The following is a 16275-nucleotide window of genomic DNA, read 5'->3' on the forward strand; positions in this document are numbered from 1 at the left end:
GACACCCTGTAAGATCTGTCTCATTTTTTTTTTTTTGAAGATTTTATTTATTTATTCATGAGAGACACAGAGAGAGAGAGAGGCAGAGACACAGGCCTGTGAATAAGTGAACAAAAGCAGTAGAGATAGAGGGAAAACACGCACACCAGGTGTGCCAGGAAATTCAGGAGTAGAGTGTCAGGTTGTTGGGAAAAGATGAAATTGGTTTTGCAGATATTGAATTTGAGGTCTTGCAGAAATTTCCAGTAAGCGACTGGATGCACAGGCATTGTGAAGAACTCAAGACAAGCAAAGGAGACTTGTAGCTTACAAGTAGAGAAAAAGACTAACCTCCGTGAAACAACTGGGAACTATAAAGAGTCTAAACAAAACTGTATCACTGGGCAACTCGTTAAAAAAAAACATTGGACAGGTATAGAATGAAATATTACACATCAGTTAAAAACAATGAGGCAGGGATCTGTGGGTGGCTCAGCGGTTGAGCACCTGCCTCTGGCCCAGGGCGCGATCCGGAGGGTCCCTGGATTGAGTTCCATATCAAGCTCCTGCATGGAGCCTGCTTCTTCCTGCCTGTGTCTCTGCCTCCCTCTCTCTCTCTCTCTGGAGCCCGCTTCTTCCTGCCTGTGTCTCTGCCTCTCTCTCTCTGTGTGTGTCTCTCATGAATAAATAAATAAAATCTTCAAAAAAAAAAAAAAAAAAAACAATGAGACAAATCTACAGGGTGTCATATTGAAAGCCATCCAAAACATTATTAAAAAAAATAACAACCTAGTGTCTGTTTATAATGTTCAAAAACTTGGCAAGCATTACTACCTTTGTAGACAGGAAAAAAGCAGTAAATAATGAAAAATTATGGCATTTAGAAAATAAGCGGTTTCATTATATTAGAGGTTCTCAAAGTGCGGTGTCAGGCCACAGCAGGTTTCACCTGGAAATAATTGGAATTCTTTGACACCCCTCCACCCCAGCGAAGACTAATTCACTAAATCAGAAACCCTGCAGGTGGGGCCAAGAAATCTGTTTTGACAAGCCTCCAGGTGATTGATGATGCAAGCTCAAATTTGAGAACTGCTGGATTAGATTTTATTTTATTTTTTAAAGATTTTATTTACTTACTCATGAGAGACACAGAGAGAGAGGCGGAGACACAGGCAGAGGGAGAAGCAGGCTCCATGCAGGGAGCCGGACGTGGGACTCGATCCTGGGACTCAGGGATCACCCCCTTCAGCCAAAGTCAGACGCTCAACCGCTGAGCCACCCAGGCGTCCCTGGATTAGTTTTTTTTTTTTTTTTTTTTGACAGCTACTGGATTAGATTTTAAAGTTGGATGCAGAACTAGATGGAATCCCCTTTTGCATGAGCACTTCACTTTAAGCACCAAATCTCAGAGCACAGTGAAATAAAAGTACTTAAAAAAAGAAAAAGAAAAGAAAAGAAAACCCGGATGTCCGGGTGGGCTCAGTGGTTGAGCATCTGCCTTCAGCCCAGGGCTTGATCCCGGGGTCCTGAGATCGAATTCTGCGGGGAGCCTGCTTCTCCCTCTGCCCCTCTCTCTGTGTCTCTCGTGAGTAAATCAATAAAATCCTCAACAACGACGACACCAACACACTCTTATTACACCTGTAGCACGAGTAACTGTCCTGAACGGACATCATCACGTCTCACACCGGAAAGGCTTTAAACAGATGAGGGACGCCGACGTCTAGTTCTCCATACCCTGAGAGGCTGAGGTCCACGCATTACCGCCATAAAGCGCCTCCCGAGAAACTCGTCACCCTGCACCCCGATCGACAACGTGCAGTCGCTTCCTCCTACGGAGCCAAGCGCACCCTGGAGCCGACGCCCGGCCGTTCCCCGACTCCAGGCCCCAGGAGAGCCGCCCTGGTCTGTAACTTAGGCGCCCCCGAGGCCCGACGGGACGCCGATCCACCGGGCAGCACCGACACCTACGCCCGGGGCAAAGCACCGCCCTCGCACCCCAGGCCACAGCTCCCGCTACAACTCACTGCAGGAGACGACAGTAAAACTCCTCAGCAGCTCGGTTCATCCGCGCCCACATGGCAGCCGGCTCGCACTGCAAATCCTAAGCCGCCAAAACGAACTGCGCGCCGGACGCTGACGTCCGGGGTTATAGCCCCCTCGCCGGGACTACGTTCCCCCCCCCGCACTCCTGATAGGCCCCGTTTGCCCACAAAGTTAATATTTTGTTGTAGAGCACACTTTTCTTTTTTTTTTTCCTTTCCCGGCAGCTTTCCATTCCCGCAAGAAAAAGCTAAAATAAATTGCAGAGGTTGAAGGGGGAGGGGAGACGGAAAGCGGGCGGGGGGGGGGGGGCGGAGGAGATAGTCTCGCGAGAGTTTCCACGCCTCCTTATGGATTATTCCGCGAAAAGGAGTCCCTTGTTTCTAAGCGCTGTTGTTGGCTTTGAAAGTCAGTGGATACCGTAAATTGATGTAAACGAAGAAATAACACGCTATCTGTTATTTTTTTATAGGGTGGTAGGGCGATATGTTGTGCCTGTGGCGTGGTTCTGATGCGGGAGGGTTGGCGGAAGCGTTGATGGTTACATATGCAGCGGAAGTGCCAGGCACTTCCTTTTCCTGTAGGAGCCGCCGGGTTGAGAGGAGCGTGGCCTTCTCCTCTCCCCGCGATGGTGAGTGGAAGCTCTTTCTGGTGGGCTTTCCCCCCTTTCTCGGGACCCGGCAGGAATGGATTCGGGGCTCGGGGCATAGAATCTTCAGGAGAGGAAGCGAGGAAAAGAAGATGAGGGCCAAAGGCCTCTGTCTGTAGCTCGGAGCTGGGGAGCGCGGCTCTTAGGCAGCCATCTTAGAGGCAACGTGGGCGTCCCGGCTTCTGAGGTGCAGAGGAACTTTCGGGATTCCAGTTTTCCCTGGATCGTAGAAGGCGTCGGTTCTCCTGAGAATTGGAAACTCACGGGGCCTAAGACTGAATCCGTGAAAATCCATTTGGGGGCCTTTTATTTTCACGTCCTGTGGAATAATTTTCACCATCAGTGATTTTTGTGAGGGACTTGCATATCCACTTTCTAAAAAAATTTTCGTTTGTGTTTATTTTTTAGCTTTTTTTTAATCGTTTGTGTTTATCTTAAGAATCCTCTCTAGAAATCATTCCGGTCCTCTTATTTTTAAAGTCGTCCTGTTTTGTCCTTTGAATTCTTAGCCCATGATAGGACTAATGTCCCGCGCGCTACTTTTTTCACAAATAGTGTTTGCATGCGTATTATGTAGTGTCTTGTGCTCTGAGGAGTTCGGTGGGGAAAAAAAAAATCCATCCTTGTGATGCTTGGATGGTAGTTTGAACAAACAACACCAAAATGCTGGATGATGGTAAGTGCTGTGGACCCCGGGGAATGGGAGAGGAGGCAGTAGTTGAGCTTTAAAGTGATCAGAGAAACGTCTGAGAACATGGCTTGAAGGAGCGTGAGGAAGCATGTTGAGCAGCTTCAGGATGGAGACCAGTGTGTTTGAGGCAGAAGGGGAGTGGCCCTGAGTGTAGGGACAGTGATGGTTAGAAAGGAGAGGGAGATGAAGGGTCCAGCAGGTGGTTGTAGGCCTTTCTTGGAACTTGAGTTTTACCCTCAGGTGGTAAGTCTTTGGAGAAGGTTCAGCAGAAAGTAACATGACCGGTAATTTCAGGTGTGTTCAGGTTGAAGGGGGCCGGGGCAGGAATCTGAGGTTGGGTTTGTGGTCGCCCAGATCTGGGGACACTGAGCAAGAGAGTTTAGTTGGAGGCCTTAAATAGCCTTTTCAAACCTTACAGTATGCATTTGATCGTTTTCTTTTGTAGGCTGTGGTTTGAAAGTTTAACAAATTATGTGGTAGAGTTTGAGAAGCTAAATGTCCTTTAAGTCTTAGAATTTATTGAACTTAATAGACTTGATGTGTTGGTCACAACCTTTGTTTTAGTTCTAAGTGTTGTCTTCCGTTCCAAACCAATCTGTTCTGTAATGCAGTTTTTAAGGATACTGTTGATATGCGAGATGAGTGCCTCTGGCATTGTCCATATAAATTATCTTTTCTTTTTTGCAGGCGTGTGCTCGTCCGTTGATATCTGTGTACTCCGAAAAGGGGGAATCATCTGGCAAAAATGTTACCTTGCCTGCTGTGTTTAAGGCTCCCATTCGACCCGATATCGTGAACTTTGTTCACACCAACTTGCGCAAAAACAACAGACAGCCATATGCTGTCAGTGAATTAGCAGGTACGGGTTTTTCATGGGCTGATACTTTGAAGATCCACTTAACAGCAGTGATGAAATTCCACTCCATTGGTCCGTGTTTCTGAACTACATGATTTTCCTGGATGTTCTGAGGCTGTTGCTGCTATGCGTGATAGTCCTGGATGGGTATGGTTGAGTAGCTAAAACTTGTATTTCTTCCCAACTTCAGGTCATCAAACCAGTGCTGAGTCTTGGGGTACTGGCAGAGCCGTGGCTCGAATTCCCAGAGTTCGAGGCGGTGGGACTCACCGTTCTGGCCAGGGTGCATTTGGAAATGTATCCTTTGTTTTATTGTATAGATTGGTCAGCTCTTAAGGCATTTACGAGACTGGACCAAGTTTATTCATGTTAGTGATGAAAATATTTCCAACATACTAAGTGTCCAGGTTAAACATTGTTCTAGGCAGTTCAGAGCTTGGCATTAGGAAGTTCTGCTTGCAGTGATGTCGTAATTTGCGTCTTACTCTGTTCTCAGCGACAGTTGCCTGCTGTCAGTAAGCTGGTTCAGAAGGGTGACGAAAATTCTTACTGAGCAAGACCTAACCTTTTTTAATTCCTAAAATTTTGAGAAATGTGATTCTTAACTGTGAAAATAGATGTGTCGTGGAGGCCGCATGTTTGCACCAACCAAAACCTGGCGCCGTTGGCACCGCAGAGTGAACACAACACAAAAGCGATACGCCATCTGCTCAGCCCTGGCTGCTTCAGCCTTACCAGCACTGGTCATGTCTAAAGGTTTGTATATTCTGTTATTACAGAAATGATACAAGGATAGCCTTTTTTTCTTCCACCCAACCCATTTCATTCATGTTAACAGTAACCTGTATGGATTCTATTCATCCCAGAGTCTCTGACTAAATTTCTCTCTATTAAGTAATAGTTGTAATCGATAAATACTGTGTAACTGGGGAGCTAAATGAAATGTGATTTTTATGTATTAGAAAACTTGCCACTTAAACTTCATGTTGCTTATTTTGTAAACTGTCAAAATGATGAGATTCCACTTAAATTGGTCCGTGTTTCTGAAACACATGATATTTGTGGAATTCTGATTTGGCCCATCCTATGCTATTTTGCTTTTGTGGATTATATGAAATGTTTGTAGATTTTTCAAAAGATTTGGGGTAATGTATTTGTTGATATTTGTTAATTGGCATTGTCAGGTCATCGTATTGAGGAAGTTCCTGAACTTCCTTTGGTGGTTGAAGATAAAGTTGAAGGCTACAAGAAGACCAAGGAGGCGGTTTTGCTTCTTAAGAAACTTAAAGCCTGGAATGATATCAAAAAGGTAGGCTTAATGAACAGGTTTCCATTTTCATGGTCCTTAACATAAATTTATTGTCAGATTTTAATGTCAAAATATGACTGGAGGGCAGTGTGACTTAAGTGGATATGAGAACAGGGACTCTGAAACCTTACACCTTGGGTTTGAATCCTGACTGCTGTTAACGGCTTTGTGTGTTAATGTTGGACAATTGTTATGGCTCCTTTTTATCATAAATAATTCTCTCACTGTTTAGGTCTATGCCTCTCAGCGAATGAGAGCTGGCAAAGGCAAAATGAGAAACCGTCGTCGTATCCAGCGCAGGGGACCCTGCATCATCTACAATGAAGACAACGGTATCATCAAGGCCTTCAGAAACATCCCTGGTAATTGTACTGTTGATACATGTTTTGATTGCCTGTACTCTGCAAGCTTACTCAGCTTTTAATGTGATGAAATTCCACTTCATGGTCCGTGTTTCTGAAATACATGATTTTGTGGAACTTCTGATTCTCAGCTGAATGAGCACATTGATGGTTGGAACTATCTAATTAGTAACATAATTTCTCAGGTACCTTAGGTAGCACATAAGTCATAAGCGTGATAAGTTTCTTGTATTTAAAGTACAGGCTTCCTAATTCTCTTTTCCCTTCTAAAGGAATTACTTTACTTAATGTAAGCAAGCTGAACATTCTGAAACTTGCTCCTGGTGGGCATGTGGGACGTTTCTGCATTTGGACTGAAAGTGCTTTCCGCAAGTTAGACGATCTGTATGGCACTTGGCGTAAGGCTGCCTCCCTCAAGAGTAACTACAAGTGAGTGTTCTTCATGTTCATATATTGAACACAGATGTTCACGCTGTGGATATTTATATTCAGGATCAGAATTGGTTTACGGGTGATGGATAATGTTGTGTTGCCATTTCTCTTACATACAGATTGAATACTGTGAATGGTGAGATGTTCTGAACAGTGATAGTGTAGTGGAAATTCTGATGGAACACTTGGGAGAGTTTCAATGGATAGTGAGAAATAGGAATTGAGCATCTTATTGTCAGCATGTTTTTCTTTTCAGCCTTCCCATGCATAAGATGCTTAATACAGACCTCAGCAGAATCTTGAAAAGCCCAGAGATCCAAAGAGCCCTCCGAGCACCACGGTAAAGTTGTGATACTTTATTATGCTCCAGGCTCGTACTGTATTGGTTATTTCAAAAACGTGGATAATATGAGTAAAATAAAATGTGTGCCTTTTTACAGCAAGAAGATTCATCGTAGAGTCCTGAAGAAGAATCCACTGAAGAACCTAAGAATCATGTTGAAGCTAAACCCGTATGCAAAGACCATGCGCCGGAACACCATTCTTCGCCAGGCCAAGAATGTAAGTGATAGGTTTTTGCTGGAACGTTAACTTTTTTTTTTTAAAGATAAAATTCTTAAGGTCTTTTTTTTTTTTTTTAATTTGTTGCAGCACAAACTCCGGATGGATAAGGCGGCAGCAGCCTTAGAAGCCAAATCGGAGGAGAAGGGGGTTCCAGGCAAGAAGCCCACGGTAGGGAAGAAGGGAAAGAAAACTATTGGTGTGAAAAAGCCGAAGAAACCTGTGGTGGGAAAAAAGGCTGCAGCTACCAAGAAACCAGCAGCCGACAAGAAACCTGCAGAAAAGAAACCTACCACAGAAGAGAAGAAGCCTGCTGCCTAAAAACTTCTATTTGTTTATTCCATAAAACTCAAATCATTTTGGACAGCTAATTTTAAATAAAGACCTGATCAAAGACAGTGAGAAACATAACTTGTTGGATGTGTTTGTGAATCACGGGTAGAATTTTGTGGGTTTTTTGTCGTTCTACATAATTCCAGCCTCTCTGGTTCCATTTCATTATAGTCTGGTATAAAACAGGGCCTTGTCTTTATAGTAAATCCATGCAGTTGAATGGGAAGAATGTTGCATAAATCCAAATACAAAAGCCAAATTGAAAATGTTTTGAGAAGCAGATGGTTAAAAGACTCATCTCATATGCAGAAGCTGCCAAGATCTAGCACTCCTCCAGGGCCTGGGTGATTCAGTGGGTTGAGCACAGACTCTTAGTTTTGGGTTCAGTTGGATCCTATGGATCGTGGCATTGAGCCCCTTCTGGCGTCTGTGTTAAGTGGGAGAGTCAGCTTGGGGTTCTCCCTTGACCTTCTCCATGTGCTTGCTGGGAAGCTCTAGTTTTTTTAAAACAGATTTGGCACTCCTCCCTCAAAAACCACACCTTCAGTAAGAGAAAGGTAAGAGGCCTTCGTTTTCTTTTTAGGACCACAGGGGGCAGAATGTATTTTGAGGCACTGCAAAAAATTCATGGTTCCTTCAGGAAGATTCCTGTTAAAACCTGCTGTGACAGAGGACACTTAGAGGAAATGCTACCCTTGGTATTTTGGCCTATGACCTGGAAGTGTCCAGCATGTTTCAGCTAGTCGGGTTTTGCAGTTTTAGTAGGGAATGGATATGATGCATATGTTGGCCACATAGAGCACAGAAAAGCCAATCCAAAAAGATGGGTTTTTTTCCTACCCCGTTCCGTCAGCATGTCCTCACCTGATTCTCCTCTCCTCACCTGATTCACATCTTGTCCCGGCAAGATGCTTTGCATCTGGTTTGTTTCCTGACCTATCTTGTCCCAGCAAGATGCTTTGCATCTGGTTTGTTTCCTTTGGCAACCTACTTAACATCTACATCCAGGGGGATGAAGCTGGTTTGGAGTAGAGATTTGCGTCCTTTAATATTTGAAGGCACCAGGTCCCAATTGAATGTTAGCAGGGCTTTATCTTCCTAATTAGAGCCCTAAACCAGGCTCTACTTTGCTCCTGGGAACCACTTCGACGGGACCAGGAATCCTTGCTGCAAAAACGGAACAGGGCACGTAAGCCTGTGCTAGATGCTCGGGGTTTCGGTCTCGCCCTCAGGTGCGCTCTCCGCACTGGATGCGACACCGAAAGTGCAGCGCAGGTAGCACTGTTCCAAAGAAGCATTTGAAACTCGGCACTTGGCCGTTCTAACCTCCCAAGTTCCTTACGGCCCCACGCCCTGTGCTTTAGGGATTCCTGACGGTTCCTTGACTCCGGTTCCTCCGCTTCCAACCCCGGGATTGGGCTGGGCTGAGCCGCGAGACAGACCGCGGGCGCCGGCCGGAAGCGCCTTGGCGCGCGTGACGCCAGCCCCGCCCCGCCCGCGGCTTGGCTTCCGGGGGCGCGGGGCGTGACGTCACTACTGAGCGCCGGGCCGACGGCGGGCGGGAGGCGGCGCCATGCTGAGCCGGCTTCAGGAGCTGCGCAAGGAGGAGGAGACGCTGCTCCGGCTGAAGGCGGCCCTGCACGACCAGCTGAACCGGCTCAAGGTGACCGCCCCGCGAGCCCTAGGCGTCGGTGGTGGAGCCCGCGGGGCTCGGCTGAGGCCCCGCGATCCGCGTGGCACCCCGACAGCCGCACCTGCGGGTGGCCCGCGCGACCTCCGTCGGCCGGCCTGGGCCGCCCCGCCCCCGGGCCCCGCCCCGAGCTCCGGCCGCGCGTGCTAGCCGCGGTCTCCTCGCTTCCCCGGCGCTCGTAGGTCTGTGCGAAGGACGCCGGCGAGCCCCGGAGCGGGGGCCGTCGCCGAGTTCCCGGTGGCTTTCCTTCGGGGGCAGCTGTCAGATTCCACGGCCTGGACGAGCGTGGGTGCCCCAGCGCGGCGGTCCCCATAAGGGCTGCTCAGCACCCGATCATTTAAGTCCAAACGAGATGCAGGTTATGAAGGCGCCTTGTAAGCCGAGAGCCTTGTATAGCTGTGACATCTCAAAGTGTCCTTTAATGGCCCGCACGTCCGTTCCTCTGTTGGTGGTACCTGTTCAGGTGCCGAGTGGGTGTGCACCGTATGTGATGATGAGGGCGGCCTCTAAAGCCCAGGAGCCTCTATGCTCCAGGAAACACTGCCCTGCCCATTCTTCCCGCCTTCACGTTCTCATTACCGGCTAGAAAACTGCAGTCTAAGGAGTTGGCCTTCTGTGGAATCAGAAGACACTTGGCTTCTATAAGGTCACAGTTGGCTTTGCTACCCAGATCTGCTGTATCCAAGGGAATGAAAGTCTTGGCTCAGCTGAAACACCTGTACATCCAGGGGAAAGGGGCTGGAGGTGTTCTTGGGCTCGTTTCCTTAAAATGTGGGGAAAGGTCAAGGGCCCCACCCTTCCCTCTTAGAGCTGCACAGAGGTTACACTGGTTTTACTTGTCGTGGCGCTAGCCTTTGACAGTATGCTCAGCAGATTTTACCCATGTCAGTAGCCCAGTGAAATAGTAAGCAAATTGGGACACCTGGGTGGGTCAGTCTGTGGTCCTGGAGACCCAGAATCAAATCCCACCTCGGGCTCCCCTGCATGGAGCCTGCTTCTCCCTCTGCCTGTGTCTCTGCCTCTCTCTCTGTCTCTCATGAATAAATAAAATCTTAAAAAAAAAAAAAACAAATAGTAAGTATTCTCAATTTTTCTTTTCTAGGTTGAAGAACTAGCCCTCCAGTCAATAATTAGTTCAAGGAGAGGAGATGAGATGCTCTCTTCTCAGCCTGCACCTGAACAGTCACATGATGTAAGTTTAATCAAGTGTGGGGCTAGGGAGAGAATGTAAAGTGCATTCTGCTCTCATGCTGCTTGGAGGCCAAAAAAATTTTGTCAATTACATTATTGAGCCCAAAGGAGTCAGAGAATTGCTAGAATGTTCTAAATAAACTGGCTATTACATATTACTGTTCTAGACTGGGAACAACCCATCCTTGTACCAGCTGGTCACATTTTGATTAGTCAGGTACTGCTGAGTTGCCTAGTCCTCTGATCTCTCTAGTTAATCCAGTGAACCCAGGGAGAGTTGGAGAGTTTTGCAAGTATCTGTCAAAATTTCCACTGCTTCATGAATAAGTAAGCCTGGGATTTGAGAACAGTGTAGCTTCAACTACAAAGCATAGTGCTAAACAGTGAGTTCTAGTCCTCAACATCTCCTCTTACCAAGCCCTCAAGTGAAATAGTACAATACTCTAAATCTACCATATTTGAGCATTTTTTTCCTCAAATGTGTTTAAGGCATCTGAAACCATTTGAAAGCATATCTAGACTAGCATAATTCTTATGCATGAACCGTGTTTATAGATGTGTGGTAGCAGTCTATCAAATCTAGGGCATTCGCTCTCCTCCCATTTTGGCAATGAGATGGGTAGGAGGGTCAGGTTAGAAATTGGAGAAATAGGAAGTGGCCTTACCCCCTGGTGATAAATATTGGGGATGAATATGCAATTGAGATTTGATTTTAAAACATATTTAAGAATTTGCTGGTTTGATGCCAATGTCTTTACTCCTAATGGATAATGTCTTTGCCTAAAGCAGATGCTGGTGCATGTAGACAATGAAGCATCAATCAACCAAACTGCACTGGAGTTGAGCACAAGGAGCCATGTGCTCGAAGAGGAGGAGGAAGAGGAAGAAGAATCAGATTCCTGAAGCAGGGTAGGGTTTCTACAACTCAGGAACTTTGTCTCCAAAACTTTCTTTCTGCAGGCCCTCTGGCCTGCTTTAAAAGAAAGCAAGAACTTTAGGATATGTAGCTATGAAAGTGGTTCCATCGAGAACTTAAGTTGCAGAACACTTTAATAACAACCAGTGACTTATGGAAAAGCAAAGACACAGTGTCTTAGCATTGAGCAATATGGATGGTGCTGTGACTATTCTGGTCAGATTCAGTAATTGTGCTCAAAACCGAAAACTTCCTCTAAAATGCTATTGAGAAAGTCTGGCATTTGCACAAAGGGCAAAGTTTAAATACAAGCAGCCTTTCCTAGTCAACAATGCCTCTTTTAAGAAAACTAATTAAAGGCCATCTGCATGCTGTTGAACCACTATGAGCAGAGCAAGGCCACAGAGAGAATGATGACAAGCAAGGAGCAGAGAGGGCCACTTGAGAACACAAGCTGCTGCCCCCTCTCGGTGCAGCCGATAGGAATACCATACTAGAGACGGCTCTGCGTGGCTGCCATCACATGGAGGTTGAGACATCACTGTGGTAAATCACAGATAAAGAGCCGTGGTGCAGCTTCCCAGTTTCCAGATAGTAACAGGAAAGGATTAGTTCCTTCTCTGGGGCAAAAAATACTTCAGGATGGCTTAAAACTCATTTCTGGCCTTAGAAAAGAAATGTGCCATTAAATCACTATGCTTAGGAGATTGGGGTTTTGTAATGACAAATGAAGTTGTTAAAACTTGGTATTTAGAGTTGAGATTCACTTCTGCATACTGTCCCTTTTCGAGTGAATATACACTTAAGTTATTGCCTAATTTTATGAAAGTAATTTGCCCTGCCCAAGCAACGGAAAAGTCAAACAAAACACAAAGAACCTACTCAAGAACTACTTCTGTAGCTATTCCAGAAAGGAACATAAGTATATTAACATTTCATTAAAGTTATTTTACAGGAAGTAGCCAGAAGTTTAAATGAGTGTGCTTCTTGAAAAAGTGAAAAAATTGTTTTGCCACGAAAAGCACTCAGGCTTGTACACTTGGGGGTGTTATTTAAAATAGGCGCATGGGTTTTTGAGAGCTAGAAAGGTTGGCTCTGAATTCTAGTTCTACCACTAACTGGTCACTTGCCCCCTTAACTCTTTGCAGCTCTTGGTTGCCTGTATGTAAAATGAGAGTATTCCTCCCTTTGCCAGCACTTTCACAGGTGGCTGTGGGGTGCTGACAAGGCATCATTTAAAAATCCAGCTATTGTTGGTGTCTCAGCAAGAGGAAGTCTAAGGAAGGGATTTTGACAAAGGGAACTCAAAACTGCAAGGCTGAGGCAGGGAACATCATTCTTGAAAACAAGATCGATCTACACCAGTAGTAGGAAGAAACCTTTTTGACTCTGGAAATGTAACACTTCTTGATGTAAATAGAGAATTTAAAACACCTGTCAAAAGACACTGATCATGAAAGCCTTCAGATCCAGATATTAGACTCCAGGTTACGCCTTCCCAAGATGCAGTTTGCACATTTTCATGAGACCTTCTGTTTGTATCTTCTCCGTTAGCAAAAGACACAGGGTGTGAGGCTTAAACCTTAGTCTGAATGGCTGTGGAAACACATAAGACCGTTAGATCAGATGTTGGCCTCACAGCAAGAAAAAATGGACTGGCTGAGGCAACGATACATGGACACTAAGCCGTATTTAAAACCCTGGCTGCGCTCCAAGCTCTGGTAGACCCAGAGTGGAACTACCTACTCAGGAGAGCTACTACCCAAGTTCTGTTTTTAGTTGAGAACAAAATAGGCCTTTTGGTTTTTAAAGAGGTGTTTATTTTGGTTTTCTACAGCCTGCACTGTCCAAGTAAATGAGGGAAGAGGTGCTAACCACACAGCTTCTCAGGGACCTCGAGTTCCAAAAGTGACTTGGTCAGAGGAAAAGCATCAGTGGTCATCTGGGACATGGCTTTGTTTTCTGTGACTTCACTGCTACCTCACAGGCAGGACCAGGCCAGTGCCAGGTCTCTTCCTCTCTGGGGAAGCAGAATGAAGTCACTGGTGAAAGCAGGAATTCGTTGTTCAGGGGAGCAAAGCAACACGGGACTGGGCGTCCCGAGTGGAGGCTCCCACACCAGCCAGGCATGGCTGGCCAAGAGCATTGTGCTCCGTGCTCCCAGGAGCACACCAGTGATGCCCCAGCCCCCCTTGCCTCCTACGTTTCCCCGTGTAGAAATGGCAGGAAGACATGGATCTATTCAGGGTCCACAGGAAAGGTGGCTGGAAGATTCACACACAAGTGGTGAGAATAGTTGGACAAAGTCCCAGACTTGGAATCAGGAGAAGATTTGTTAGTCCAGAGCACCGAGTTTGTCCTCATGTGGCCTTCCAGCCTCCTTCCGGTCTCTACCTTTGCCCTCACGATAAGGCTTGGCTAATTATTTGATTTCTTGTGTGCCGGAGACACTGATGAAAATTCTATCATGAAAGTAGACATTTTTTCATCCTTTTAACTTGATAGTATATTTATTAGAATAAGAGATTAGATTTGTTAAACATTTGGATTGAAATGGTTAAAAGGATTTTCGTTACAATTTTTAGGCACTATACACACTTGTTTTACAATAGCATCAGTACTTGTTTCTGGGGAAAGATAAATCTCATACATTTTAATGCCTTGATCCGTTTGTAGCATTCAAAGTAACCACCATTTTAGAAACGCTAATTCAAACTTAAAGAGACATAAACCACTAAATATCCCACATAATATATTTAAAAATAAATATAGAAATACAACCAGAAGTCTACAAATCATCACAGTAGACAGACTGGTAAAGCCCCAGCTATCATGGCAGTGAAGGGCTCTGGCTAGATTTTGATAGAAATTGCTTCACTCTACACCAAAAGCAAAAATATAAAATAACATGATATATACTTTCTGATGTTCTTTTTCATAGCAGCAAAGCATGCTTCACATGCACTGCCTGTGAAGGATCTTACAAGGCTCCTTCCTACTCAAACAGGAGGTATGCCTGGCAAGAATGCAGTACCACCAAGTGTCAAAGAATCCCAAAAATACAGGCAGCTAGCCAGTCACGGTGAAGGAAGAGCAGTGCAATTTTGAGTAAGAATGACTACCCACGGTCACCAAAGTAATTCAACGTTGCGCATGTTTGGATCGACATACACAAGAGTAGCCCCAAGCACAAAGCCAATCCACTTAGGGAGAGAACAGTAAGAATAAAGACGATATTAAAAATGACACAAATAGAATTTTGGCACATGCTGTGTTCTTCATCCTTTGTCATAGGTGAAATGCACGTCTGAACAGAGACAGGCATGGGAAGGAGGCCTGAAAGCAACATGGCACACCACTGGGCAGGGGACTCGCTCTTTGCTGCTTCCCAAATACTTAGACGCCAGCTGCGTGGGTCGGCGTGCTGGGCTGGTTAAGGCCAATGGTGGAGCAGAGCCAACCTGCAAAATCCACTTCTTCACCGTCAGATCTCTTGATGAAGGCATGAACCTATGTGAGGGAAACAGTTAAGTGTCAAAAAACCAAAAGGAAAGTTCAAGAGTCCTGGGTCTAGAGCTTCGCTCAGGAGGAGCTCCTGGAGCCTGTCCTGGGGTAGCCATAGGGGGCCGTGAAAATGACCAGCTCCTGCCAAAAGAACGTACGCTCCTCCACTGTGACCTGCGGGTGGCAGCTCTACCCTCAGGGCCTCTGGGTGGCGGCTAGGAGAAACGAAGGAACAGATGGGCTTCCTTCCCTCAGCCTGTCCTTTACACTGAGGGGCAGAGGCTGATATTTGGGATCCTACAGCCCCAGGGTTGGTCAAGGTGGTGCAGGGAATGGGCACGGGGAGTCCTGGGCAGATGACACAACAAAGTAATAAACGGGGCAAGTACAAATGGGAAATAAGTGGACTTACCATGAGTTGCTTCAGATCTGCTCTCTCTGCTGGGTTTTTTATTAAGCTGAAAGAAAAAGATAATGTGAGAGACCTTACCTGGCACTGGTTCCAACTCCAATTACTTAGGCTTTGCGCTACCCTCCGCACACCCTGTAGGTTCTAAGGAGTGCCTGAGCCTTTGGCCCTCCTGTTCTAGCACAGTGGCATGCCAGCAGGTGAGTAAGTGCTTGATGAATTAAACTAAGCTCAAAAGGCAGTATGGCCAGGCCCTACAGAACAGGAGCCCAGAGCAGCAGCTTCTACTCCCTGGTGTAGTCAGACCAGTCCCCGAGGTCCTAGCCCTCTGGAAATGCAGGGAAAAGAGCAGAGCTCTGCTCCCCAGGCCTGGGTGGGGAGGCTGACAAAACCAGCATACTCTTCCAGAGAGCAAGGGGCAGACTTACCATTTATTCACAAAATCTTGAAATTCCAGACTGAATACTCCACTGGGCAGTTTTGGAGGAGGCTGCAAATATATACCAAGAAGTAAAGGCCTGGCGTCCCCCCCCCCCCAACCGTATTCCCCCCAGGTCCCCCAGGCCCCTGGGCACTGCTGCCCTTCTCCAGCCACAGGAAGGCAGCGGCTGACCGCCAGTGGCTGCCTGCGGGGTCAGCTCGGTGGAACCGCCCAGTGAGAACCGGGGCGACTTCCTGTTCTACCACCCGCTTGTCTGGTGACTAAACAAGTCACTGTTTCTCTATGAACCTTAGTTTATCCTATAAAACGAGAGCCTCCTGACCTCTGCGATGCCTGTCTGCTGACACTCCCAACTGTAAACCGCAGAGTGTGGCACGGAAACACCCAACAGTTAGAAGCAGCAGCGGTTAGAGGGGCTGTACGAGTGCCCAGGCATGGCCTAGGCTGGACAGCACCTGTGCACGGCCTAGAAGGCTGCCTAAATAGTAATGAGCTACATCCCTTTTCTAAGCCTCAAAGAGGTAGACAAAGGTTAATAAAACACTAGGCTGATGGAAGGCTGGGTCTAGAAGACTGTTCCCTGCACCCGCACCCTCACCCTCCAAGGCATGTAGCTGTTGGCAGGTATTAGTTCAAGGACACTGGCAACAGCTCTCGTCTCAGGATACACAGTGGAAGTTGTGCAGGGTTACACAGGACGGGGCCCTGGATCACCTGGCTTCTGCGCTCCACCCTCTTTGGACCGGTGCTGGGTCTCTGTGTAGCTTCCTAATGAGTGGACTCCCAGATGCCACCTGGGGTGTCACTATTTGATGTGTTGCCCAGATCAATAGGTGGTCTGAGACTGAAAATCAGACCCTGACACTATAAAAAGCCCTGCCTTGGGCAGCCCGGGTGGCTCAGTGGTT

The 16275-nt window shown here is 46.6% G+C and overlaps 4 protein-coding genes and 4 non-coding genes across 16 annotated transcripts in view; 6 read left to right on the forward strand and 2 right to left on the reverse strand.

Annotated features, from left to right (window-relative positions):
* The window catches only part of ZWILCH (zwilch kinetochore protein), a 37413-nt gene extending 35106 nt beyond the window's left edge, over positions 1 to 2307 (reverse strand). For all 7 annotated transcript variants that reach the window (XM_041746094.1, XM_041746096.1, XM_041746097.1 and 4 more), the window contains exon 1: positions 2007 to 2307. In XM_041746094.1, the coding sequence (XP_041602028.1) occupies positions 2007 to 2059 (53 nt within the window). In that variant the 5' untranslated portion in view covers positions 2060 to 2307. The remainder of the gene's footprint in view (positions 1 to 2006) is intronic.
* Positions 2308 to 2569: 262 nt separating this feature from the next.
* On the forward strand, positions 2570 to 7288 carry RPL4 (ribosomal protein L4). The gene is made up of 10 exons (XM_041731413.1): positions 2570 to 2653; positions 4050 to 4221; positions 4409 to 4515; positions 4836 to 4974; positions 5403 to 5527; positions 5760 to 5889; positions 6162 to 6318; positions 6578 to 6661; positions 6762 to 6882; positions 6973 to 7288. Exons 1-10 carry the CDS (start codon positions 2570 to 2572, stop codon positions 7201 to 7203), a joined length of 1350 nt encoding a protein of 449 aa, XP_041587347.1. The 3' UTR covers positions 7204 to 7288.
* Positions 4264 to 4335, forward strand: LOC121485995. The gene has a single exon (XR_005986481.1). It is a non-coding gene; the product is annotated as a small nucleolar RNA SNORD18 (small nucleolar RNA).
* On the forward strand, positions 4676 to 4774 carry LOC121485999. The gene has a single exon (XR_005986484.1). It is a non-coding gene; the product is annotated as a small nucleolar RNA SNORD16 (small nucleolar RNA).
* On the forward strand, positions 5224 to 5295 carry LOC121485993. The gene has a single exon (XR_005986479.1). It is a non-coding gene; the product is annotated as a small nucleolar RNA SNORD18 (small nucleolar RNA).
* Positions 5948 to 6017, forward strand: LOC121485994. Its single transcript, XR_005986480.1, has one exon. It is a non-coding gene; the product is annotated as a small nucleolar RNA SNORD18 (small nucleolar RNA).
* A 1475-nt stretch (positions 7289 to 8763) lies between the features above and the next one.
* Positions 8764 to 15005, forward strand: SNAPC5 (small nuclear RNA activating complex polypeptide 5). Of its 2 annotated transcripts, none has more exons than XM_041742729.1 (4): positions 8764 to 8878; positions 10008 to 10097; positions 10883 to 11005; positions 14307 to 15005. In XM_041742729.1, the coding sequence occupies exons 1-3, from the start codon at positions 8789 to 8791 to the stop codon at positions 10997 to 10999; spliced, it is 297 nt and encodes a 98-aa protein (XP_041598663.1). In that variant the 5' UTR covers positions 8764 to 8788; the 3' UTR covers positions 11000 to 11005; positions 14307 to 15005. The 2 variants fall into 2 exon arrangements, with proteins under 2 accessions (XP_041598663.1, XP_041598664.1); XM_041742730.1 differs by having other exon boundaries at positions 10886 to 11005.
* Positions 13501 to 16275, reverse strand: part of MAP2K1 (mitogen-activated protein kinase kinase 1) — a 78670-nt gene continuing 75895 nt past the window's right edge. For both annotated transcript variants that reach the window (XM_041742727.1, XM_041742728.1), the window contains exons 9-11: positions 15354 to 15415; positions 14929 to 14974; positions 13501 to 14522 (exon numbers count right to left, since the gene is read on the reverse strand). In XM_041742727.1, the coding sequence (XP_041598661.1) occupies positions 14409 to 14522; positions 14929 to 14974; positions 15354 to 15415 (222 nt within the window). In that variant the 3' untranslated portion in view covers positions 13501 to 14408. The remainder of the gene's footprint in view (positions 14523 to 14928; positions 14975 to 15353; positions 15416 to 16275) is intronic.

The sequence above is a fragment of the Vulpes lagopus genome, chromosome 2 (genome assembly GCF_018345385.1).
Source record: "Vulpes lagopus strain Blue_001 chromosome 2, ASM1834538v1, whole genome shotgun sequence".
Taxonomy (NCBI): domain Eukaryota; kingdom Metazoa; phylum Chordata; class Mammalia; order Carnivora; family Canidae; genus Vulpes; species Vulpes lagopus.